At 44.9% G+C, this 26,697-nt stretch overlaps 2 protein-coding genes and 1 long non-coding RNA gene across 4 annotated transcripts in view; 2 read left to right on the top strand and 1 right to left on the bottom strand.

The window, feature by feature from the left end:
- The window catches only part of LOC101176140, a 41,600-nt gene extending 16,036 nt beyond the window's left edge, over nucleotides 1-25,564 (bottom strand). The window contains exons 1-2 of the mRNA XM_030810239.1: nucleotides 25,219-25,564; nucleotides 5,299-5,464 (exon numbers count right to left, since the gene is read on the bottom strand). Coding sequence (XP_030666099.1) covers nucleotides 5,299-5,464; nucleotides 25,219-25,441 — 389 coding nt within the window. The 5' untranslated portion in view covers nucleotides 25,442-25,564. The remainder of the gene's footprint in view (nucleotides 1-5,298; nucleotides 5,465-25,218) is intronic.
- Nucleotides 20,439-21,148, top strand: LOC115834734. Its single transcript, XR_004029602.1, has 3 exons — nucleotides 20,439-20,449; nucleotides 20,756-20,806; nucleotides 21,107-21,148. It is a non-coding gene; the product is annotated as an uncharacterized LOC115834734 (long non-coding RNA).
- Nucleotides 25,565-25,636: 72 nt separating the features above from the next.
- CTDP1 (CTD phosphatase subunit 1) overlaps nucleotides 25,637-26,697 on the top strand; it is a 68,918-nt gene continuing 67,857 nt past the window's right edge. Inside the window, exon 1 of one of the 2 annotated variants that reach the window (XM_030810236.1) lies at nucleotides 25,637-26,091. In XM_030810236.1, coding sequence (XP_030666096.1) covers nucleotides 25,778-26,091 — 314 coding nt within the window. In that variant the 5' untranslated portion in view covers nucleotides 25,637-25,777. The remainder of the gene's footprint in view (nucleotides 26,092-26,697) is intronic. The other variant, XM_030810235.1, reaches the window with a different exon arrangement.

The raw sequence follows: 26,697 nt of genomic DNA, 5'->3' as shown, positions 1-26,697 counted from the left end.
CAGATCAATGAGAACAGAAGTTTTTCAATATATAGTGCTGGGACGATTGGCTATTCATATGGAAAATGAATTGGATTCCTGCCTTACAGCATATATAAAACATCCATTTCTTATTAAGTAAACGGTTAGCTGTGAAGGGCAAATTTCATACGTTTTAAAAGTATAAAGGGAAGATATCTTTAAAATCCTCATATTAGGGAAGGCATTCTTAAAATTAACAGCTTCTGTTCATCAAAATATCTCATAAAGAAAATGAAAAAGACAAACCTAAAATTGGTAGACAACATGAGTGACATATAAACAATAAAATAGTTTCCTTCAGAAACCACAGGGGACTACGACAAATCAGTAACAAAAAGACAAACACCCCAACAGAAAAATGAGCAACAAACATGAACAGGCATTTCACAGGAGAAAAAACTCAAATGGCAGATAAAAAATAGAAAAACAAGCTAAACCATATGGTCATTAGGAGACTGACAACCAGAACTACAAGTTTTCATTTTCACACAGGTTTTTACCTGGCATGGCAGAGACATAGACTGTTGAGGATGTGGATGGAAAGGAACTCCTTTGTTGCTGGTGGGATTATAAATTACAACAACCATTTCAAAACATTGGTTGTCACTTCATTCATCGGAACATTTGCACACTGTATGCTTCTGCAGTCCCCTCCACACGCACACCCTCCTCCACATGCACACCCTCCGGAGGCTTTAACTCAGGTGCACTAAGAATCATACAGAATGTTCACTGCAGTACTTCCCATGAAAGCAACTAAATGTCCATGTATAAAGACTCAGGAACACATTCTGCTACACCAAATGTCCATGTATAAAGATGGCATGAACACATTCTGTTACAGCCACATAATAGGATACTATACAGCAATCACAATCAACAAACCACAGCCAAACAAAATCATATGGATGAAGATGCGGATACACAATGATTAGTGCAATAGCCATCACTGAAGAATGTATATGATGCTATTTCTATAAACCTCAGAAACAAGCCAAACTAAACAATATCTTTGTATGTGCATATATATATATCTTTGTGTGTGTGTGTGTGTGTGTATATATACACACACACACACACACAAAGATATATATATATGCACATACTCATGCAATAAAACACCGTAGAAAAGGAACATGATCAACCCAGGCTGAGGTTGGTGGATCTGCTGGTGGGGAAGCAAAGGGCAGAATGGGACGGGGAGAGCTCTCCAGCAGTTGTGATATTGGTGACACCCTGGATTTCAGGTCAGCTGATGGGCTCATTGTAGGGTTAGGCTTCATAGCTCACCCGATACGTTACACACAGTCTGCTCTGTACTGTATGGGGAGCCTGGAAGCTGGAAACCCTGGAGAAAAGTGGCCACACTCAGCACCTGGCCAGGCCTGAGGACCCGGGGCTGTGAAAGAAGCTAGGCCAGGGAGACTGTGAGGGATGGCAGGATGGAGATGGGGGCCAAGGAAACAGGCAGGGGTCAGAGAACACGGGGGCCCCATACTGCTCCTTGAGAGGTCTGAGTCCCCGAGGCCTTTGTGATACTCAGAGAAAGGAGGCAAGGTGAATGACAATGGCAGTCCTCTGACTCCAGCCCATGTCGTTCAGTTGGCCTGGTCCCAAGTGAAACAGCATTGCCGTCCACCGTGCCCTTGGTCCACAGAAGAGCGGCAGGGCCAGTGGGAGGGTGGGATGTCTGCGTGGGGATGACCAGACAGGGCTGCCCTGGTCTCAGCTGCAGAGCCTCCTGGCCCAGACCTCGCCCTGCACAGAGAAGGCCGGCAAGACTGCACTCCCCGCTGCTCTGTCCACGAAAGGTTGGCAGGGAACTCCCGCTGAGACAGAAGAGACCTGCTTTTGTTTTGCCCCAGGCTGCGGTGGCTCCAAGTTACACCAAAATGAAACCACGTTCGTCACAGAGAGCCCACAGGTCGGCGCCAGCAGCTTCCTTCACTCGTGAAAGCAGCAAGACCAGCAGAGGTGACACCCTGCGAGGATTGAGTCTTGTTTCCAGCAGGACACTTGAATGCCCTGGGCCTAATGGACCGATTCTTACCCAATGCTTTTCACTGGCGTCCTTGCCATTTTCCCCCAGCAATGTGCATCCCAGCTGCATCTCAGGAGAGACGGAGGAAGGTTCCTCGTCACATGCATCACAGCTGCGGCCCAGGAGGGGTGGAGGAAGGCCCTGCTCATGTTGCCCTCACCACTGCCTGCTGAGGGAGCGAGTTTCTGGGAGTGATATCTTGAGCCTCCTCCACTTGGTCTCCTGGGAGGGCTCATTCGTTCAGGTCCACAGGAGATTTTAAAGAGCTCCCTGTGTGATCGTGAGGTATACTGAAGTTTAAGAACCACTACTTTAGGAGGTTTGTGCTATTATAAGGCCAATATTCTGCTCTATTTTATGTTCTATAAATGTGAATTTTACGCTTTGGATTTTCTAAAAGAAGGACATGTGTTCTTATGTTGTTTATTAATATACTAAAAATATTAGAATAAAAACAACACGTGGAAATGGCTGCTTTAAATGTGTAAGATGCCCACCCCAGCATACCGGCACAGGCTTATCTCAGAGAGGCTACTGCTGCAGTGCCAAACCACGGCAATAAAGTGAATATCACAATAAAGCAAGTCACATAAATCGTTTCGGTTTCCTGGTGCTTTATAAAATTATATTTACACTATACTGTAGTCTTATTAAGTGTGAAATACCATTATGTCTTTAAAAATGCACACGCCTTAATTGAAAAGTAATTTATTGCTAAAAAATGCTGACGATCATCTGCCCCTTCAGCGAGTCCGAATCTCTTGCTGCCAGGGGGTCTTACCTCAATGCTGACGGCTGCTGACTGACCAGGGTGGTGGCGGCTGACGGCTGGGGTGGCTGTGGCAATTTTTAAAAATAGGACAGCAACGAACTTTATTGTGTTGATCAACTCTTCCTTTCACGAGAGTGTGTGATGCTGATGGATAGCGTTTTACCCACAGCAGAGCTTTGTTCAGAATCAGTTAATCTGCTCACACCCTGCCACTGCTTTATCAACTCATTTATGGAATATTCTAAATTCTTTGTTTCATTTCAACAATCTTCACAGTGTCTTCATCAGGAGCAGATTTCATCTCAAGGAACCACCTTCTTTGCTCATCCGTAAGCAGCAGCTCCTCGTCGTTCAAGTTTCATCCTGAGATTGCAGCAGTTCGGTCCCATCTTCAGGCCCCGCCTAATCGTCTAATTCTAGTTCTCTTGCTATTTCCACCACGTCTGAAGTTATTTCCCCCACTAAAGCCTCAAACTGCCCAAAGTTATCCCTGAGGGCTGGAATCAACTTCTTCTAAACCCCTGTTAATTGGTATTTTGATATCCTCCCATAAATCATGAATGTTCCTAATGGCATCTAAAATGATTTCCTTTCAGAAGGTTTTCAACTGACTTTGCCTAGATTCATCAGAGGAATCAACTATAGCCTTAGAAAACGTATTTCTGAAATAATAAGACTTGAAAGCCAAAATCATTCTGGGTCCTTGGGCTGCAGGGTGGATGTGGTGTCAGCAGGCATGAAAACAACATTCCTCTCCTGTACATCTCCATCAGAGCTCTTGGGTGACCATGAGCAGGAATTTTTCTGAAAAGAATCTTTCTGGCCAGGCGCGGTGGCTCACGCTTGTAATCCCAGCACTTTGGGAGGCCAAGGCGGGCGGATCACGAGGTCAGGAGATCGAGACCACGGTGAAACCCCGTCTCTACTAAAAATACAAAAAAAAAAAAAAAAATTAGCCGGGGGTGGTGGCGGGTGCCTGTAGTCCCAGCTACTCGGAGAGGCTGAGGCAGGAGAACGGCGTGAACCCAGGAAGCAGAGCTTGCAGTGAGCCGAGATCGCGCCACTATACTCCAGCCTGGGCGACAGAGCGAGACTCCGTCTCAAAAAAAAAAACTAAAAGAATCTTTCTGAGCAACAGGTCTCAAGAGTGGGCTTAGAACAGGCGGTAAACCATGCTGTGAACACAGGTGCTGTCATCCAGGCTTTGTTGTTCCACGGATGGAGCACAGGCAGAGGAGATTTCGCATCATTCTTAAGGGCCCTGGGATTTTCAGAATGGCAAATGAGCGCTGGCTTCAACATTAGCCCCTAACAAGGGGGTCAGCCTGTCCTTTGAAGCTTTGAAGCCAGGCACTGACTTCTCTCCACCTGTGAAAGTCCTAGACAGCACCTTCTTCCGACAGAAGGCTGTTTTATCTGCATTTAAAATCTGTTGTTCAGTGCAGCCTCCTTCATCAGTGGTCTCAGCTGGGTCTTCTAGGGAACTTGCTGCAGCTTCTCCACCAGCACCTGATGCTTCACCTTCGCTTTTATGTTACAGAAACGGCTTCTTTCCTTCAAACTCAGGAGTGAACTTCTGCTGGTTTCCAACCTTTCTTCTCTCTGAAGAAATTGGAGAGAGGCAGCTTCCTCGCCTCTCCAGCCTTCATGGAGCTGAAGGAGAGTTAAGGCCTCCGTCTAGATGAGGCTGTGGCTTCAGGGAGTATCATGGCTGGTTTGATGTTCTGTCCAAACCACTGAAATTTTCTCCTATTAGCAATAAGGCTGTTTTACTTTCTTATCGTTTGTGTTCACTGGAGTCGCACTTTCAATCTCCTTCAAGAACCTGCCCTTTGCATTCACAGTTAGGCCACCCATTTGGTGTAAGAAGCCTAGCTTTTGGCCTATCTCGGCTTCTGATGTGCCTTCCTCACCAAGCTTAATCATTTCTAGCTTTTGATTTAAAGTGAGGGGCCTGTAACTCTTCCTTTCAATGAAATGTGTAGAGGACATTGTAAGGTTATTAACTGGCCAGATTTTAATATTGTTCTGTCTGAAGGAATAGGGAGGCTGAGGACCGGAGAGAGACGGGAACGCCGGGTCAGTGGAGCTGACAGAACACAATTAAGTTTGGTGTCTCACGTGGGCAGTTACGGTGCTCCAAAACAATTGCAGTAGTAACATCAAAGATCACCGATGACAGATCACCATAGGTGATAAAAATGAAAAAGTTTGGACGACTGTGAGGATTACCAAAATGTGACACAGAGACACCAAGTGGGCAGGAGCTGTTGGGAAAATGGTGCCAATCGACTTGCTCAAGGCAGAGTTGCCATAAATTCAATTTGTGCAAAATGCAGTATCTTTGAGCACAATAAAGTAAAATGCAATAAAATGCCTGTGTATGGCAACCAGTTTGAGAACTATTTCACAGCGCACTGGTAACTGACTGTACTTAGAAGCTGCCGGTTTTAACAGAGCTCACCTGTGAAGTGGTGATGGCTGCCTCGCTGGGGCCCAGGACCTGTGCGTGGCTGGGAGCTCCCTCTGGGGGTCTTTCTTGGGCTCCAGGACCCGCAGAGTGTGAGTTGCAGTTCGGTGGACAAGCATGGCCAGGACAGATTGTGCTCCTGGGGACTGGGCGCCTTCCCCTAGAAAATCAGTGATGTGGGAAACGGCTGTATTAGTTATGAGTGACCTCAGTGAGTGTGGTTCTCAGCAGTCCTGTGAGAGGCAATGCTACTCTCCCATTTATATTTTTAAAAAGAATAACCCGGTGGGGCTTTTAAGCTTTTGGGATAAAATAAAACAGGAAAAGAAACAGCTTTTCTTGATAAGACCGATACATACCCCAGGTCTTCCTCCCTGAAAGTGTGACCATTGTTGAGAGGTTGAAAGAGAATGGCCTGCACCACATCCGATGACCGTTCAGCTTCCTTCCTTCCTGTAAAAGCTTCCACGGCATTTGGCAAGACTCCTCCACGTGCTATCCCATCCTTTCACTCAGTGAAAATGAGTGAAAATGGCCGGGCACGGAGGCTCACACCTGTAATCCCAGCACTTTGGGAGGCCGAGGCAGGTGGATCTCCTGAGGTCAGGAGTTCGAGACCAGCCTGGCCAACATGGTGAAACCACCGTCTCTACTAAAAATACAAAAATTAGCCGGGCATGGTGGTGGGCACCTGTAATCCCAGCTACTCAGGAGACTGAGGCAGGAGACTCACTTGAACCTGGGAGGCAGAGGTTGCAGTGAGCCAAGATCGTGCCAGTGCACTCCAGCCTGGGCAACAAGAGCAAGACTCCATCTCAAAAAAAGAAAAAAAATTAAAAACCTAGTTGTAAAATGTAAATTTGAAGGCACCTGTAGTATTTTAACGTAGACTATTTCTCACAGGTTAATTTTGGTGGAGGCATAAAAGTTGTTAGAATCAAAATGAAGGCACTCGTGTTAGAAAAACAATCAAACAAAAAGCTCTGATGAATGGAGCCAGCGAAGGCCGTGAAGAGAGCGTTCCCACATCCATCGAATAACAAAAAATATGATAGAAGATGCTGCAAAACCCAAAACCTTGCACAAAGACCAGCACAACCTTACACAAAAAATACTTCTGCAAGGATGTCTGCCCAGCCACTGCCTGTCCAACTTCAGACTGGCATCGCCCTTGCTATTGATCTTTGTAGCCCGGGATAATTCTTTCGAAATAATTCTGTCATCCTCCTAATTTTCCCTTTAAAACCCTTTGTCTTCCTTTACCCAAATATGCACGTAATTTAGTGTGGCATGTGTATTCCCATTTCAATGCTCTATTCTTGAATAAGTTACTTCTTCTTTGAGTGAGCCTCTCTCTGTTACTTAGACTGATACATATGGTGTCAGAAATGGGACAAGGAAAATATCACCATCGGAAAAATTATTTTTTATTCCCGTTTTTTGGAACCATTGTGCAGTATTTACTCCAGCTGTTTGAGCTCTTCACTTCCACAGCTTGGTTTTTCACCCTGGTGAGTCCTTTCTCAGGCTGAGCCTTTCTCTTTGTGCTGGAGGCTTTTTGATGCTACTCGGAATGTGACTTGGATGAGGCCGCCTTGATAAAGGACCACACATCCAGCCCGAGATGATAAACAGCCTTTTTGTCTTTTCTGCTAAGTCCTTTCTGGTACAAAGGCATAAATCTTTCTGGGTTGAATGCTCTGATTTGTACAGAATTAACATTCTCTCTGTAAGGCATGTCTTTACTTGTGAATTCACTTTTGATCTGCATGCCTAGTTTAATATTTTGTTCTATGTGGACACCTAGGTTAAAATTTTTGTGAACACTCTTACCTTGGTTCCTTTTGACTTGATTTGAGTCTTTCCCCTTGATGGTTTTTTAAAATCTTCTGAGAGCAAAAATAAACATTCTAAATGGTGAGTGCAGAATCGCTAACTAAAGGCCATCAGGGCAGCCGCCACCATCTCAAACATGGTCTAAACTCCTGATATTCCCTGGCTGGATTTGTAGATTTTTCTTTGCTCTCAAGAGATTAATAAGAATTGAATGAGATTCTAAAACATTAAGGTATGCCAGGTGTGCTGGGATTCCAGCCAGCTACACATTGTGGCCCATTCTCATGCACATTTTTTAAGTTATTGGCAAAATGACACCAAGGAAAATTCAGAGCTCAGTGGCCATTATTTGAACTCTCTAAAAAAGCAACCCTCTCAAAAAAGCAACCTTGCGGCAAAAGAGTTAACATGGAGTCTCCCAGGGTCTGTATCTCTCACCCAGCTTTTGTTTCTTTTTTTTTTTTTTTTCCTATTTTGAATTTTCTGACTCTTCTGGTGTTGAGATGAAACTCACTGCTTATGGCATTCTAGCCAAGATTTTTTTCAAAGTCTTAAAGGGCTTTCAAATTAACGGCTTTAGAAATTCCAACAGCTCCATGGTAACCAACAACCTAGACACCTTTTAGAGACATCCATTTAGGTTTGACTGACTAACAATTGCTTATGGTGATGGAGCACTTAACTGAAAAATTAATAATCTAAAAGAAAAAGAACTACATAAATATTTATAAATGTTTATAAAAGTTAGGCTCTCAGATTACAGAGGTCAAAAGCTGGAGCTCAGAGCAATAATGTAAGGTATGTCTGTCCAGCATAAAAATGTGTTACTTTTTCTGCCATGCAAAGTCCAAAAAGAAAAAGCCAAAAACAAAATAAAACCAAAACCCTGCTACAATGCTTCCTGCCCACATCTCTAACCAAGCAAACAAAACCAGCAACCAAAAGACATTTGCTGCTGGTTCAAGTCTACTTGGAGATTCTTATACAATGCAGTCAATCCTAGCTAAACTGTTTTTTTTTTTATAGATAGATAGATATAGATACAGATACAGATATAGATACAGATATAAATATAGGTATAGATACAGATACAGATATATAGATATATAGATTAGATAGAGATAGAGATAGAGATATAGATAGAGATAGAGATTACAGGGTCTTGCTCTGTCACCCAGCCTAGAGTATGGTGTTATAATCATGGCTCACTGCAGTCTTGACCTCCCAGGCTCAAGTGATCCTCCTGCCTCAGCTTCCCAAGTAGGTGGGACTACAGATATGCACCACCAGACATGACTAATTTTGTTGTCGTTGTTTTGTAGAGATGGGGTTTCACTCTATTGCCCAGGCTAGTCTAGAACTCCTGAGCTCAAGTAATTCACCTGTCTCAGACTCCAAAAGGGCTAGGATTACAGGTATAAGCCACCATGCCAGGCCCACCTAGCTAAAATGTAAACAATTGAAAATTTAGCCCTAACCTCATTTGAAAATGAAAAAAAAAAATAAGAAAGAAGAGGTGGGTGGGGGTAGAAATGGTGTTTTTTATTTTTATTTTTAAACTGCATGGAAACTGTTGACCCAAAATTTTGGTCCGGAGCCTTCATTAGATTTCCTATCAGGGTAAGTAGCACAAAACTAAAAATCTTGGTCCCCTGTTGTATTAGTCCATTCTCACACTGCTATAAAGATACTACCCGAGACTGGGTAATTTGTAAAGAAATAAGGTTTAAGTGACTCACAGTTCCTCATGGCTGGAGAGGCCTCAGGAAACTTACAGTCATGGCAGAGGGGAAGAGGCATGTCTTACATGGTGGCAGGCGAGAGAGAGCAAGCAAGAGCAGGGAAACTGCCTGATAAAACCATAAGATCTCCTGAGAACTCACTCACTATCACAAGAATAGCATGGGGAGAACTGCCCCGATGATCCAATCACCTCCCACCGGGTCCTTCTCTCAACATGTGGGATTATAGGGATTACGATAGGAGTGGAGATTTGGGTGGGGACACAGAGCCAAACCATATCGCCTAAGTTAGAACAAGGTTTTCTTAAAGTATTGATTTGCCCTTAGGAAAATTGCAAGAGGTTTTGATGTTTAATCCTGAAATCTGTTTCTTTTTTTCCCATTTTTTGTAGAGATGGGGGTCTTCCTATGTTGCCCAGGCTAGTCTTGAACTCCTGGGCTCAAGCAATCCTCCTGCCTTGGCCTCCCAGAGTGCTGGGATTACAGGCATGAGCCACTGGCCTGGCCGGCTTTTCCTGATGTGTCTGGATTATTCTGTGTAACCAAGAAAATTCCTGTGCTGTTACTAAGAGTCATGTAATTCCCTGCTCCAGGCACTCCTTTGCTTGTTTACAGTCCTCTATAATAAAGTGAACACTCATAACCCTGGACGCACTCTTCCTGTGTCTGATTAAATTCAAGTACCCTTTTCTTCAGGTTTGACTTCTGGGTTATCTAAGGAGAAGCAATCATACAGCAGGAAGTTTTTCTTTACTTTTTGTAACTAGCCTAAACACAAGACATTTTTACATTTTATCAAGTTAGATTTGTTTTTTAGTAAGTTTTTGATTACTCAAGCAGAAAATTGAGCTTTAAATGGGTTAAGGCTTTTACATTCATGTAACTTTCCGTATTTGCTTTTGAAGTATTTTAACTATCACTCTGCTTAAATGAATGATTAATATGTTATATGACATAACTTTTTTTTTTTTTTGAGACAGGAGTCTCACTCTGTTGCCCAGGCTGGAGTGCAGTGGTGCAGCTCACTGCAACTGCCACCTTCCAGATTCAAGTGATTCTCCTGCCTCAATCTCCCTAGTAGCTGGGATTACAGGCACCCGCCACCACGCCTGGCTAATTTCTGTATTTTTAGTGGAGACAGGGTTTCACCATGTTGGCCAGGCTGGTCTCGAACTCCTGACCTCAAGTGATCCACCTGCCTCAACCTCCCAAAGTGCTGGAATTACAGGCACGAGCCACCACGCCTGGCCCTGTGATTCTCTTTTGATCAAGTGTTTTAAACTTTTTGACATATTTGGTAGGCTTCCCAAATATCAGAATACCAAATTAAGTCTTTTTGACCTAGAACTAACTTTTGGATTTTCTATTTGTGCTCCTGGAGAGACTCAAAACATGTATCTCTCATCTTGTTGAGACATTAAATAATTAGGCTTATTTGGTAAATTGTAGGGAAGCATATTGTCAAATGATAAGTGATACTAGATCTTCTTTCAGATACATTTATGGGCATGTTGTTGATATGTTTCAAAAATTATGTAAACTCATAGAAATCTAGTATGTTATCAGTCATAATTTTGGTTGTTATATTACATTTTTTCTGACGCCGTATTTGTATGGCTATGTTATTAATGCATTCTAAAGATGATGTGAAATTTGTAAGTTTCATGGTCCTGATATCAGTCCAGCTGTCAGTCATGATTCCAGTTGTTATCTTAGAATGCCATATGTTGGCCGGGCGCGGTGGCTCACGCCTGTAATCCCAGCACTTTGGGAGGCTGAGGCGGGTGGATCACGAGGTCAGGAGATTGAGATCATCCTGGCTAACATGGTGAAAACCCCGTCTCTACTAAAAATACAAAAAAACTAGCCAGGCGTGGTGGCGGGCGCCTGTAGTCCCAGCTACTTGGAAGGCTGAGGCAGGAGAATGGCGTGAACCCGGGAGGCGGAGCTTGCAGTGAGCCAAGATCGTGTCACTGCACTCCAGCCTGGGCGACAGAGGGAGACTGTCGAAAAAAAAAGCCATATGTTGTATGTAAGTAACTAAATTTCCTTGATAATTAGGAATTTTCATCAGATTTTTCACCATGGCCATTCTAAGCATTTGGGCTTCTCTTGTTATTATTTTCAATTATTCCCTAAAAGTATTTGCAATCAACTACAGTCCCAAATTGCCTTTCATAAAAAGACTTGCAAGAACCCTTGGACACAGATTTCTGCTAACTTTAAGATCATGAACGGAAAAAGAATTTCCAGAACTCTGATGAAGAAACTGACGGGTCCATGACACTGCTAACCAAGATCAAGCAAAACAAAATACTAATTATATGAAATTTAAAAATTAACACAGATGTTTTAATGACTTTTATTTGAAACATTGTAAGTTCTTTACCTACATGTTTTATTTTCCAGATTTAAGAAAACTGTCTCTCAAAAGCTGTCTATAGTTTACAACAATTTGGTATAGTTTAGTGAACAAAGGTGGAGGCATTTGACTTTTCTGTCTACTTGATTCTTCCAAAATTTGGAAACTATTCATCTATATTCTTAGTTTTAAGTACAATACAATTATTTATATAAGTTCAACAAAAATCTATTCTCTCTTTACAGCAGGATACAATTGGAAACATTGATTATAGTACAGAGGTTTTGACTGAATATCATATTTGAAGGTATCCATAGAAAGCCTGGTTTTAAGACTCTCCAGCCTTACAATCAGTAAATAAAAATTGTCATTTCCTGGCAGGCCCAGGAACATTCAGGTTGTAAGTACAATCGAAGATCTGCCCAGGTTTGGCTTTCTAGCCTCAAGAGGTTTTTAAATCTGATAACCTATGTGATCAGTGTAGGGAGAAAAAGTTATGTTTCTAAAGAAAAACTATCATAGCCTTTTATTAGACTGTAGCTCTGAGCCTTGTTTTCGAGTTCTTGTTATCTACCTGTAGAATGGGCTAGATCCTGAATTCTCCTAATTTTCTCCAATGTTTGGCTATAATTCTCCAACTAAAAACTAAAACTGCTTCTCTCCTAAAGCCCTGTAAGATGAACCTAAACACGTTTTAACAAACAAGCCTCATGGCTGATGTATGGTCCACACATAAGGTTCACCAAACTGCTTGACGCCACAACCAGCGATATTCAAGCTGCAAACTGGGAGGAAAAGTTGATGTTTTCACGTTGTAAACAGTTTTCCCTGGACATTGGAACAAGACTCCATATCATAAGGAGACTCTAACTCCTCAACTCCTCTTAATGTCTTTTTCACGTGACAAGATAATGATGAAATTTCACCATCAGTAGCTTCTGTTGGTAACTTAACAGAATGTAACCTTCAAAAATCCTTTAGTAGTGCCTGTAATCCCAGCACTTTGGGAGGCTGAGGTGGGTGGATCACCTGAGGTCAGGAGTTCGAGACCAGCCTGGTCAACATGGTGAAACCCCGTCTCTACTAAAAAATACCAAAAATTAGCCGGGTGCAGTGGTGCACACCTGTAATTCCAGCTACTCAGGAGGCTGAGACAGAAGAATCGCTTGAACCCGGGAGGTGGAGGCTGCAGTGAGCTGAGATTGCACCACTGCACTCCAGCCTGGGCAACAAGAGTGAAACTCCATCTCAAAAAAAATAAAAATAAAAATCCTTTAGTATTCATTGATTAAATAAGAAAATGCCTGTGCATTTCTGATTGTGGTACCTGGATAAATTCCTCTGGGAAAGTTGAGACCCATATACACAAAAGAAGAAAACAGGCCACATCATTCAAGTCTTACCTAATTCCCTATGGTCATTGATTCATTCAATTGTCTTTAAGCCTACCGGGTTCATGGATGCAAACTGGGATTGTCATATTACTATTAATTTTACTTTTTATTTCCCCTTTTTAAACTTTGTATCTGTTACTTGTCAATTTTTTTTTCCATCCAGGATACATAGGAATAAAGATAATTTTTTTGAGATAGGATATTGCTATGTTGTCCAGGCTGGCCTTGAACTCCTGGACTCAAGCAATCTTCCCACCTCAGGCTCCTGAGTAGCTGGGACTATAGGCATAAGCCACCATGCCTGGCTACTTGTTAACTGATTTGCAGAAGTACAACTCCTCATAATATAATGCTGGCCCAGCACTTTCAGATGACAGCAAACGATCATGGAAAAGACAAAATTGAACTTAACAATGCACTCCAGGTAGACTTATCCAGGGAGCCACTCCCTTCAAACCTCCCTTGCTGCTCAAATGTGGCTACAAGTGTTTTGACACTGGATCCTAGTCACCAATCATTCCCCTCAAAGTGGGGTAAGACCACCACCAATGACAGGTCCAGCACGGAGAGGCATCAACACCCAACCACAGGTTGATTGATCAGTGATGCTTTCAAAGAAAGATCTTGATCAAAAGAGGAAATGCGAAAATTGTCAGAGTCAAAAAAGAGTCACTAGTGTTAAAGAAAAAAAAGTCAAAAAAGATTCACTAGTTTAAAGAAAAACAAACAAGCAAACAAACAAACACCCCTGACAAATAGAGTCAGGGAAGGTCATGAAGAGAGGGTTCTCATGCTTGTATATTGATAACAAAAATGATGACAAAACCCAAAGCCTGGCACCAAGGTTATCAGAACCTCACACAAAAGGTGCTGTGGCAAGAACACCTGCCCAGCAATCGCCTGTCCAGCCCCAGACTGGATCGTCCTTGTTACCAATCTCTGTACCGAGGACAATTATCTCAGAATAATTACGTGATTCCTTCCCTCTCTGAATATGCAGTGTTTACTGTGGAATGCATATTCCCATTGCAATGCTCTATGCTTGAAAAAATATATTTTTCTTTGAGAGAGGCTTTCTCTGTTTGTTCTTTAGGTTGACAGAAGTACTATGTTTTCTCATCTGTGCCTAGTGAGCTTTGAGGTTCAACAAACATTTTTGCATCATGATACTATGCTCTCACAGTAGGCATCAACTTATAGCAGGGTCACCCAAAACTTCTTCAGTGAGAAATGTGGTTAACATTTTGTATCAGTTTTGTAGAGATATAGTTTACAAATCATCAAATTTAAAGCATGCAATTCAATGGTTTTAATACACGTCCTGGGTTATAGAATCATCACCATAATCCAGTCTCAGAACATTTTAATCTCCCCCCAAAGAAACCCCATGCCCCTCGTTTCCCATGCACCTGCTCACTCCCCCAGCCCTGGGCAAGCGCTGGTCTATATTTTGTCCCTATGGACCTGCCTCTTCTGGACACTTCATATAAATATAATCGTACAGTATGTGGGCCTGGCTTATTTCACTTAGCATGATGTTTGCAAGGTTCATCCATGTTGTACCATGTATCAGAACTTCATTTTTTATGGCCAAATAATATTCCATTTCATGGACATACCAATTTTGTTTATCCATTAATCATTTGGTGAACGTTTAGGTCGTTTCCACCTTTTAGCTATTGTGAAAAGTGCCGCTATGAATATTTAGGTACGAGTTTCCATATGGACATATATTTTCAATTCTCCTGGGCATATACTTAGGAATTCTGGGTCACAAGACAATTTGATGTTTAACATTTTGAGGCCAAATGTTGTCCAAGGTTGCTGCACCATTTTACATTCCTGCTGGCAACTTATGAGGGTCCCAATTTCTCCACAGAATCACCTGTTACTGTCTTTTATTTTAATACACTTTATTTTTTGGAGTATTTTTAGGTTTAGGGAAAAAATGCACAGAAAGTACAAAGAATTCCCACATACTCTTCCATCCCCCCACCCCCAGTTTCTGCAATTGTTAACATCTTGCATTAGTGTGGTCCATTTGTTACAGGATGAACCAATATAATCACATTGCTATTTTTATCATTTTTATTATTATAGCCATCTGTCTTAGTCCATTTTGTGTTGCTATAACAGAATATCAGAGACTGGGGAATTTATAAATAAAAGAAACGTATTTGACCCAGGATTCTGGAGGTGGAAAAATCCAAGATCCAGGGGCCACATCTGCTGAGGGTCCAACAGTGTGTGTGAGAACAACAGCAAGAGGCTGAGGGTCCTCTGCTGGGTCATCCCATGGCAGAAGGCAAAGTACAACAGTGGGTGTGAGAACAAGAGCAAGAGAAGACCAAGCTCCCTTTCATCAGGAACTCACGTCCGTAATCACGAACCCACTCCTTTGATAACAGCATCAGCCATTCACGAAGGCAGAGCTGTCATGGCCTAATCACCTCTTACAGGCCACACCTCTCAACACAGTAGCACTGGGGATCAGGTTTCCAACACATGAACTTTGTGGGACACACTCAAGCCATAGCACTGTTTTGACAGGTATGAGTGGTTTCTCATTGTGGTTTTGATTTGCACATCCCTGACTGATGTGGTTTGGCTGTGTCCCCACCCAAATCTCATCTTGAATCATAGCTTCCATAATTCCCACGTCGTGGGAGGGACCCGGTGGGAGGTAACTGAATCATGGGGGTGGGAATTCCCTGTGCTGTTCTCAGGATAGTGAGTAAGTCTCACAAGATCTGATGGTTTGATAAAGGGCAGTTACCATGCACATGCTCCCTTGCCTGCCGCCACGTAAGACATGACTTTGCTCCTCCACCTTCCGCCATGATTGTGAGGCCTCCCCAGCCCTGTGGAACTGAGTCAATTAAACCTCTTTCCTTTATAAATTACGCAGTCTCAGGTAGGTATTTATTAGCAGCATGAGAACAGACTAATACATTGACCTTTAAAGATACTGAACATCTTGTCGTATGTTCACTGGTCATTTACGTATGTCAGCACCATTTGTTGAAAACACTTTTCTTTTGCCCACTAAGATGTCTTCACATCCTTGAAAATCAGTTGACCACAAATATGAGGTTTATTTCTGGACTCTAAATTCTATTTAGACTGGAATTCTATTCCATTGATCTACATTTCTATCCTGATGTCAGTACCACATTGTCTTGATTACTGTAGCTTTGTAGGGAATTCTGAGTACTCCAAATAATTTTTCAAGATTCTTTCTGCTATCCTGGGTCCCTTTCGTTTTTATGAATTTTAGGATCAGCTTGTTAATTTCTGCATAAAAGCCAGCTGGGACTTTGAAAAGGATTGTATTGACTGTATAGATAGATCTGGGAAATATTTCCTTCTTAACAGTATCAAGTCTTCTGATCCATAAACATGAGATATCTTTCAATCTATTTAAATCTTCTTTATTTTCTTTCAACAACGTTTTGCAGTTTTCAGTGTTCACATCTTGAACTTCTTAAGTCTATTCCTAAGTATCTTATTCTTTTTGGTGCTATTATAAACGGAATTGTTTGCTTATTTTGGCTTTTTCACTGCTGGTATATAGAAACACAACTGATATCCTGCAACATCGCTAAACATGGTTTTTCTAAGGTTTCTAAATGAATTCCAGCCGGGCACGGTGGCTCATACCTGTAATCCCAGCACTTTAGGAGGCCAAGGTGGGCAGATAACTTGAGGTCAGGAGTTAGAGACCAGCCTGGCCAACATGGTGAAACCCTGTCTCTACCAAAAGTACAAAAATCAGCCAGGTGTGGTGGCGGGTGCCTGTAATCCCAGCTACTCAGGAGGCTGAGGCAGGAGAACTGCTTGAACCTAGGAGGCAGAGGTTACAGTGAGCTGACAGCGTGCCACTGCACTCCAGCCTGGGCAACAAGAGCAAAACTCATCTCAAAAAAAAAAAGTATTCCATAGGTTTTTTTGTTTGTTTGTTTGTTTTGTAGAGATGGGGTCTCACTGTGTTGCCCTGGCTGGTCTTGAACTCCTGGGCTCAAGCAGTCCTCTCACTTTGGCCTCTCAAAGCACTGGGATCATAGGTGTGAGCCATTGTGCCCTGCCATAGGCTTTTTTTACATAAAAGATTAAGCCATCTTCAACAATCTTTAGAGATTGTTTTACACCTTTCTTTTGAATTGGATGCTTTTTTTCTTGACTAACTGCCCTGGCTACAGCCTTCGGTACACAATTAACTAGAAGGGGCAAGAGCGCCATTCTTGTTTTATTCCTGATTTTAGGGGAAGGCCTCCCATCTTCAAGCACTGAGTTTGATGTTAACTACAGGTTTTTGTAGAGGCTGTTTATTAAGCTAAAGAAATTTCCTTCCATTCCTTGTATGTTGAGACTGAAATTTAGCAGACAGCTGAAACACTGACTGAAGTTCAAAGCTCGGAACCTGAACGTGGGCCTGAGTGTGGCAGCTCCCTGAGGGGCAGAACTGTTGCCTTATATGACAGCTGGTGGGTATGGAGGAATGAAAGGAGCCTCCACTCCTTGCTGCCTTCATCTGGCTTCTGACATTTTCCTTCAAATGACATCAGGACCAGGGGCAAGCTGGGCTCTGTGAAACGCAGGAAGCAGGGAGCTGTGTCCACCCGCCAGCCTGCCCTCACCTCCCCAGAGCCTTGCCTTCTCTGTACTGCACACTTGGGCACGGTGAACCCAGCCCAAGGCATCATTCTCACCTGCCCCTGAAGTCAGACCAGTCTAGTGGCCTGCCCCTTCCTGCCAGTCCTCTCGTAAGGAGGGCAAAAATAAAACATCAAACAAAACATCAACTATATTCTATATTTCCTACATTATTCAGATAAATTGTATTTATCAAAAAAACTGTCCCGTTTTATTTTGATGGCCCTGGAGTGCGGCCCCTTTGTCAGCTGAGATCACAAAGATCTCTAATGCAGGCGACAGGAGCAGGGTCTGCAGTCGGCCACCTGGCTTCCAGATGCCAGTCCTGCCCTCTCCGGGCTGTGCAGCTGAGCACCCAAACCTCTGCAGGCCTCGCTTTCCTCTCTTATCTGTAAGCTGGAAACCGTAGCTACCTCAATGAGTCATGGTGCAGATGAAATGAGACCAGGCTCTGCAATGCACTTGGCACAGCAGCTGGCAAAGTGTCACCCGCCCCCCACGATAAGCACCATCCTTGCCTCTGCAGAGATGCTTAGCAAGGTAAGTGGGTTCTCAGTGTTAAGATTCACAGTGTAACCAACATCTGCAGCTGTTCATGATTTTGGCCTGAATGGGAAGTTAGGAAGAACTCATAAAGAAATCACAAAGGAAAGTAAAAAAAGGAAAAAAGAAAGTCATCAAGGGGAGTAAAAACTGGTTAACATTTCATTTTCTTTTCTTTTTTGGCCTAGAGATTACTGACTTTTAGAAACAGGTGTCATAGGCAATGGTCTTTAAAGAGCATCTAAATAGACCTGGAATTTGCTTTTTTAAATGTACTTAATTCCTATTACCTCTGTGCTTGTCAAGCAATTCTGGTTCACATTATGAAATGAGTACATTCTCAGGTTATTTAGTTCACAAATAGGAATATTTATTCCATTATGCCAAAAATTAAACAGAACTCTGCAAAGTGATCTCTAAAAATAAGTCTGGAAAATAATCATCTAATTCCAGTAGAGGCCTCTCACACTTTTCTTTTCAAATGTTAACTCCAGGCCGGGTGTGGTGGCTCACCCCTGTTATCCCAGCACTTTGGGAGGCCAAGGTGGGTGGATCACTTGAGCCCAGGAGTTTGAGACCAGCCTGGCCAACATGGTGAAATCCCATCTCGAATGAAAATACAAAAATTAGGCCGGGCGCGGTGGCTCACGCTTGTAATCCCAGCACTTTGGGAGGCCGAGGCGGGCGGATCACGAGGTCAGGAGATCGAGACCACGGTGAAACCCCGTCTCTACTAAAAATACAAAAAAATTAGCCAGGCGTGGTGGGGGGCGCCTGTAGTCCCAGCTACTCGGAGAGGCTGAGGCAGGAGAATGGCGTGAACCCGGGAGGCGGAGCTTGCGGAGCCGAGATTGCACCACTGCACTCCAGCCTGGGCGACAGAGCGAGACTCCGTCTCAAAAAAAAAAAAAAAAAGAAAATACAAAAATTAGCTGGGCATGGTGGCGGGCGCCCATAGTACCAGCTATTCAGGAGGCTGAGGCAGGAGAATTGCTTGAACCCGAGAGATGGGGGTTGCAGTGAGCCGAGACTGCACCACCGCACTCCACCCTGGGCGACAGAGCGAGACTCCGTCTCAAAAAAATAATAATAATAATAATAAATTTTAATTGTGGTTAAAAAATACATAAAATTTACCATATCAACTGTTTTTAAGTGTACACTTTAGTAGCATTGTTTATTCATATTGCTCTGCAAAAGATCCCAGAACTTTTTTTATCTTGCAAAACTAAAACTCTGTACCCATCAAACAACTGCCCACCCTGCCCCCAGCCCTGGTAACTACGGTTTTGTTTTGTTTCTGTAAATTTGACTTTAGGCATCTCACAGAAGGGGAATAAGACAGTATTCCAGAACCAAGGTCATGCCACTGCACTCCAGCTTGGCAACAGAGCAAGACTCTGTCTCAAACGAAAAAAAAAAAAAAAAAGACAGTATTTGCCCTTTCGCAGCTGGCTTATTTCACTTAGCATAGTTTCTTCAAGGTTCACCCATGTCGTAGCATGGGTCGGAATGTCATTCCCTTTTTTTTTTTTTTTTTTGGAGATGGAGTCTTGCTCTGTCGCCCAGGCTGGAGTGCAGTGGTGCGATCTCAGCTCACTGCAAGCTCTGCCTCCCCAGTTCACGCCATTCTCCTGCCTCAGCCTCCGGAGTAGCTGGGACTACAGGCGCCCGCCACCACACCCAGCTAATTCTTTGTATTTTCAGTAGGGACGGGATTTCACCGTGTTAGCCAAGATGGTCTCGATCTCCTGACCTCATGATCCGCCCACCTCGGCCTCCCAAAGTGCTGGGATTACAGGTGTGAGCCACCACGCCCGGCCTTCATTCCTTTTTAAGGCTCAATAATATCCCATCTCATAGCTAGGCCACCTCGCTTGTCTATTCATCTGTTGATTGATGCTATGTTGTTTCTGCCCCTTGGCTACTGTGAACAGTGCAGCTGTGAATATGGGTGTGCAAATGCCTCTTTAGACCTTGCTTTCAATTATTTGGGTAAATATGCACAGGTGGGACTCCTGGATCACATGCTAACTCTAAGAAAAACCTCCATGCTGTTTTCATCATAGCCATCCTAACTCCACGCTGTTTTTCATCATAGCCATCCTAATGAGTATGGAGTGATTATCTCATTGTGACTGTGGTTTGCATTTCTCTAATGGTCAGTGATTTTGAGCATCTTTTCATGTGCCTACTGGTCATTTGTAAATACGACTGTCCCTTGGTGTCTGTGGGGGACTGGTTCCAGAACCTCCCACGCACCAAAATCTAAGGATGCTGGGAGTATTTGCATGTAACCTATGCACACCCTCCTGCGTCTTTTAAATCATCACTAGATTACTTATAATAGCTAATGCAAAGTAAATGCTATGTAAATAGCTGTTATACTATATTGTTTAGAGAACAATGAGAAGGAAAAATCTGTACATGTTCAGAATGGGTGAATTGTTTTAATAAAAATATTTTCAACCCCTGGCTGGTTGCATCCAGAGATGCAAAATCCATGGATAGAGTGCTGACTGTATATCCTCTTCAGAGTAGAGTGCTGACTGTATATCCTCTTCAGAATAGAGTGCTGACTGTATATCCTCTTCAGAGTAGAGTGCTGACTGTATGTCCTCTTCAGAGTACAGTGCTGACTGTATATCCTCTTCAGAATAGAGTGCTGACTGTATACCCTCTTCAGAGTGCTGACTGTATATCCTCTTCAGAGTAGAGTGGTGACTGTATATCTTCAGAATAGAGTGCTGATTGTATATCCTCTTCAGAATAGAGTGCTGACTGTATATCCTCTTCAGAGTAGTGTTGACTGTATATCCTCTTCAGAATAGAGTGCTGACTGTATATCCTCTTCAGAATAGAGTGCTGACTGTATATCCTCTTCAGAATAGAGTGCTGACTGTATATCCTCTTCAGAATAGAGTGCTGACTGTATATCCTCTTCAGAGTGCTGACTGTATATCCTCTTCAGAGTAGAGTGTTGACTGTATATCCTCTTCAGAATAGAGTGCTGACTGTATATCCTCTTCAGAATAGAGTGCTGACTGTATATCTCTTCAGAGTGCTGACTGTATATCCTCTTCAGAGTAGAGTGCTGACTGTATATTCTCTTCAGAGTAGAGTGCTGACTGTATATTCTCTTCAGAGTAGAGTGCTGACTGCATATCCTCTTCAGAGTAGAGTGCTGGCTGTATATCCTCTTCAGAATAGAGTGCTGACTGTATATCCTCTTCAGAGTAGAGTAGAGTGCTGACTGTATATTCTCTTCAGAGTAGAGTGCTGACTGTATATCCTCTTCAGAGTAGAGTGTTGACTGTATATCCTCTTCAGAGTAGAGTGTTGACTGTATATCCTCTTCAGAGTAGAGTGTTGACTGTATATCCTCTTCAGAGTGTTGACTGTATATCCTCTTCAGAGTAGAGTGCTGACTGTATATCCTCTTCAGAGTAGAGTGCTGACTGTATATCCTCTTCAGAATAGAGTGCTGACTGTATATCCTCTTCAGAATAGAGTGCTGACTGTATATCCTCTTCAGAGTAGGGTGCTGACTGTATATCCTTTTCAGAGTGCTGACTGTATATCCTCTTCAGAGTAGTGCTGACTGTATATCCTCTTCAGAGAAGTGTCTGTTGAAGTCCCTTGCTCATTTTTAAATGAGGTGACTTGTTTTACTGTTGAGTGGTGGTTCTCTATATATTCCAGATATTAACCCCTTATCAGATACATGATTTGCAGATATTTTCTCACATTCCACAGGTTACCTTTTCCCAGCACAGAAGGGAAAGGCTGATTATGTCCTTCGATGCACAGAAGTTTCTAAGCCTGATGTCATCTTAGTTTTACTTTTGTTGCCCATGTGTTTGGTGTCACATCCAATAAATCACCACTAAATCCAATGTCATAAATTTTTCTCCTCTGTTTTCTTCTAGAAATTGTATACCCTTATTTCTTGTTTAGTCTTTAATCCATTGAATTAATTTTCACACAAGGTGTCAGATAAGGGTCTTGGGGGCCACATGTTGGCCTGTAAAACAGTTAAAGGGTCCCAAGCATAGTCACATATGTGCAGATGATGTTCACACACAGATACCCAAGCCCAGGAGATCTTGGACTCCCCAAGGCCATATTCTATTCCTACAACTGCTATCCTTCGCCTTAACCTCCTTTTGCTCTGGCCTCGCTAGCACAGACCCTTGTATGCTAATCAAATGACACAGTTGAGTTTGGAGGAAACATACATCAGTGAGGAAAAGTGACCACAGAATCCTTCCAGGTTTCACCAAAACCACCCAAGATGTGGATAAAACTAGAATTCCAGGGAGTGGGATTCCTCCTTTTCCCCTGGGCCGCTACGTAAAGGTGACTGCCTTACAGTCCCATACCTCTTATGTGTGGCCCCAGTATCCAATTTTTTAAGACAGGGTCTTGCTCTGTTGCTCAGACTGGAGGACAGTGGTGCAATCACAGCTCACCGCAGCCTTGACCTCCTAGGCTCAGTGGATCCTCCCACCTCAGCCTCCTGAGTAGCTGGGACTCCAGACAGGTGCACGCCACCACACTCAGCTAATTTTTTGTAGAAATGAGGTCTCACTATGTTGCCCAGGTTGGTCTTGAACTCCCGGGCTCAAGTGATCCACCTGTCTCAGGCTCTCAAAGTGCCGGGATTACCGGCATGAGCCACGGTGCCTGGCCCAAATTCATATTCTAAACATGAAAAGTTTTGTGTACTTCATTTGGCAGGAAAGTCTAACCTGAATTGGCACAAGATGACCCATGATCCTTTTCATCCTGCTTGTATTTTGCTGCAGGAATATCAGTTTGATGACGGTGTTGCCCCAGGCCCCAAGTAGAATATGCACACGTCACTTTCCTAAAATCAGAACCATTCAGAGTTCTGAAATACATGAAACACAGCTGTTTCTAAGATTCTTGACTAAGAGGTTGTGGCTTATGCTATTTTTCCTGACTTTGGCCTCACTTTCTTCCCAATAAATGTTTTAATCTGTTGATACTAATGTTTTTTCTCATGATACTTGTAAGATAGCTGATTTTAACAAAAGGTGGCACACCAATTAAAGACATGGTAACTTTCATTTGCTGTATAGCATCTCTAATTGGAAGACCACACGGCATCTATCCAGGTTGGAGTTGTCATCATCTAGTGATGTCTACATCTGTCTACCTAGATCAGTCTGTCAATTCCATCGAGGTCTGTATTTCAAAGTCCCTAAATAACACACGGTTCTTCCCATTTTACAGAATTATTTTTTCAAACCAAAGTTCACATACTGCTGGTGGGAACAGATTCAAATAGGGACTGCTGACACATACCAACAACCTTTGAGACAAACCTGTTCACAGAGTGAGTGTGGAGCCCTTGGCCCCCCTACTTTCTGTCACAGACCCCGACATCACCCAGGACTTGCGCTGTTGTTAGTGCTCAAAGGAAAACTTTAGAAACATTAAATTTACTGAGTAAAGAATGATTCAAGAATCAGGGAGCCCCTCAAACCAGAACAGGCTGAGAGAGACTCCAGTGCCGCTGTGTGGCCGAAGACTTACGGACAGAAAAGGGAGTGAGGCACAGAAGGCAGAGGTGAGGCCTGCAAACAGCAGGGTGGCTACAGCTCGCGTCTGGCTTATTGGAACAGAGTTTAAAGTGCTGCTGCCTGTGACTGGTTCAAGAGTAGGTTATAGTGTCCACACATCCAATTAGATGGCTGTTCACTACGTATGGAGAAACCTACAGGCTAAACTCACAGTATGTAAGGAGGCGGCTTCAGGCTACATCTGAGTAGTCTGTCCTTACAGTGCGAACCAGGGGTTCGTGGGAATTCTTCTTCATCCAGTGGTCTGTAAATGTCGCCCATGATTTAGTTTTGCTACCTGGTTGCTGTTTTTATGGGATTGTGAGAAACTGAAAAACTGTGACTGCTGGTGCCATTTTCCCACAATCCCCATTTTTGAAAAATCCCATAAACGCTCTCTCGTGAGCACCACACGTTTTCCCTTGTAGTCACAGGGCAGGGGCTGGAGAAAGCAGTAGAGACAGTAAAAAACCCACAGCTACAAAAAATGCACTCCTAACAGCAACTAATGGCGAGGGCTAAAAGGCACTGTGCCCCTTCTGGGCCATTCTAATTACATTTAAATGGTTTTGAGAAAAGAGAATTTTTATCTGAGGAACGCGAATCCTTTTAATTATCAGGCCAAGAGAGACATTCAAATGAGGCGACAATCGCGCCCTACTACCCCGACCTGTGTTCACCTCTTTAAACTGCTACTGGTGGCAACAGCACCACAAACAGCTATAAATTAACCTAATGACGCCACACTGGACACTACACCCACACTCAATAGCTTAACAACATATAGTCAGTCATTAATCAATGTTATTTCTGTAAACCAGTGAGAATCCCTCACAAAAGTTCCTATTAGTCCACTCCCTGGCCCCTTTTTTTGCCTTTAAAATCCACTGTTAACTGGAGTACACATTCAGGACGCCTTGAATTTGTGCTCAAGCGTGGCCCAAATAAACTCTCTACTTAGAGAAACTGTGCCTCCGCTCGTTTTCAGGCCAACAGTTTCCAAAATGTTAGTACTCAGCCATGTCTGAATACTAACAGGAGAAAAGTCACCATATAAAAGTGAGGGGGAAAAGGCAAATACAGGATAATCCCAATTGTACACAAAATTTATATATGTAAGGACAAAGATACATAGTAAAAAAAAGAATCCTGGCAGGTATTAAGGCTGAAAAAACAAAAACAGTCCAGAGCGGCCTGGCTCAGCCCAGCCTCCCGCCTCGGCCTGCCGAGTAGCTGGGACCTCAGCCACCGCGCCCGGCTAGGTATTAATGAATCTATTTTAGAGATAGGGTCTTGCTATGTTGCCCAGGCTGGTCTCCAACTCCCAGGCTCAGGTGATCCGCCCGCCACAGCCTCCCAAAGTGCTGAGACTACAGGCTGGGCCGCCCGCCCGCCAGCTTAATTCACGTAAATTCCAGACAAACGTAGAAACTGGCTCCTTTAGTAAGTCACTCGCGGCTGCTGCTCATCAGGGTTCGCCCGGGGCCACCGAGACCTCGCGCCGGTGCCCACCCTCCCGCTGCGGTCCGATTTTTCTGAACCAACCAGGCGCTTCCGGACGCCTTGCCCCAGGCGGGCCCAACGCCTGCGCGGGCCGAGGGCGGCGCACCTGCCCCTGAGCTTCCGCATCGAAGGTGAGGTCGGAGGAAGAGAAGACCGCAGCCCCCAAGCTCCCGCGGCGTGGGGTCCGGGCGGGACACGAGGCGGGGCCACCAGGAGGCCGACAGCCTCAGGTCTCTGGGGCCGCTGCGCGCACGGCATGCCGGGACCCGTAGTCTCGCGACGTTGCGACTCGCAGTGCGCGATGGGAGTCGAGGAGAGCGGCTCGCGGTGCATGCCGGAACTGGTAGTCTCAGGAGGCTGGGTCTCGGCGCGTGACGGGGTAATGGGACGCAGGCCTGCGTTGAACGCTGGGACTCGTAGTCCCGCCATGCCCTGCCCGCGGTGCACGCCGGGATACGTAGTTCCGAGCGCCCCAGGACCGTCACTGGGACTGGGGGACAGCGGCCCGCGTTGCATGCCGCTGCTCCACGGTGCCGGCGCTCCGAGGAAAAGTAGGTAGGGCTCAGGAACGCAGTTCTTCACGGCCGGCACGCAGGCTTGGTCCCAGGACGGAGCCGGTCCCAGCCCCGCGCGGCGCTCGTGTTTACTCGCGCACGTACGCACGCACGCACGCGGCGCCCTTGCCGTGACGTCACGCACCCTCCAGGAAGTCGGCGCGGGCCAGGCGGCGGGTGGAAGCCGGTACTGAGAGGAGCTGCAGCGTCGCCGCCTGGGTCGTGCCGCCGCGGTGGGCGCTGCGCTCTGAGCGCAGTGCAGGCCCCGTAGCGACCGCCCGCCGGCCCTCTGTCCGCGATGGAGGTGCCGGCCGCGAGTCGCGTTCCCGTCGAAGGCGCCCCGACGGCGGCTGTGGCCGAAGTGCGCTGCCCGGGGCCCACGCCGCTGCGCCTGCTGGAGTGGAGGGTGGCGGCGGGCGCGGCCGTGCGCATCGGCTCGGTGCTGGCCGTTTTCGAGGCCGCCGCCTCCGCGCAGCCCGCCGGGGCCTCTCAGTCCCGTGCAGCCTCCGGGGGCTGCGTGCGCCCCGCGCGGCCGGAACGCAGGCTGAGGTCGGAGCGCGCGGGTGTGGTGCGGGAGCTGTGCGCGCAGCCGGGCCAGATGGTCGCCCCAGGGTGAGTGCGCTGGGCCGGCGGGGGTGGGGGGGCCGAGGGCGGGCGGCTCTGGGGAGGGATCCTGGGGGACCGCCCGGGCTGCTGCGTCCGCGGTGGGCAGGGGCGTCCCTGGGGAGGGGGCGATAAAGCGGGACGCAGGCACTGCGCTTCTCCCTTAAAACTGTATAGTCACCACCTGTGGTTTTACCAACGGGGAGCATTTTGAGATAAAAGGGAAGGGTCCTGCGTAGCGACACGAAGTTACTGTTTGGGAAAGCGATGGTGTTTGTTTCTTTCTGCAGTGATAGTCCCCGCCCCTTCCTTTAGCTCCACCTTTGTGACTTAGGAAAACTCACGGGTGGCTGTGAGCACAAGAGTCATCAGGCAGGCTCCAGACCTGTTATTGAAATATAAACGTTGGGTGTGTGCACATCTTTAAATTTTTGTAAACTTTGTGAAACGCAGTTGTAAAACCTGGTGCAGTTCTGTTTCGTGGCTAAGGAACGGGCGGAACCCAGGCCTGCAGCGAAGGCAGTGGCCCCGTGGTTGACCACAGTGGGCATTGTCGCAGGCTGCTTGAGGGTGACGTGGGCGTGTGACAGACTCCACAGCTCTCAGTAACTGTGC

Source organism: Nomascus leucogenys, chromosome 4, assembly GCF_006542625.1.
Source record: "Nomascus leucogenys isolate Asia chromosome 4, Asia_NLE_v1, whole genome shotgun sequence".
NCBI classification, from domain to species: domain Eukaryota; kingdom Metazoa; phylum Chordata; class Mammalia; order Primates; family Hylobatidae; genus Nomascus; species Nomascus leucogenys.
Note: the sequence above shows the minus strand (reverse complement) of the source record. Positions and strands in the feature narration are given on the sequence as shown.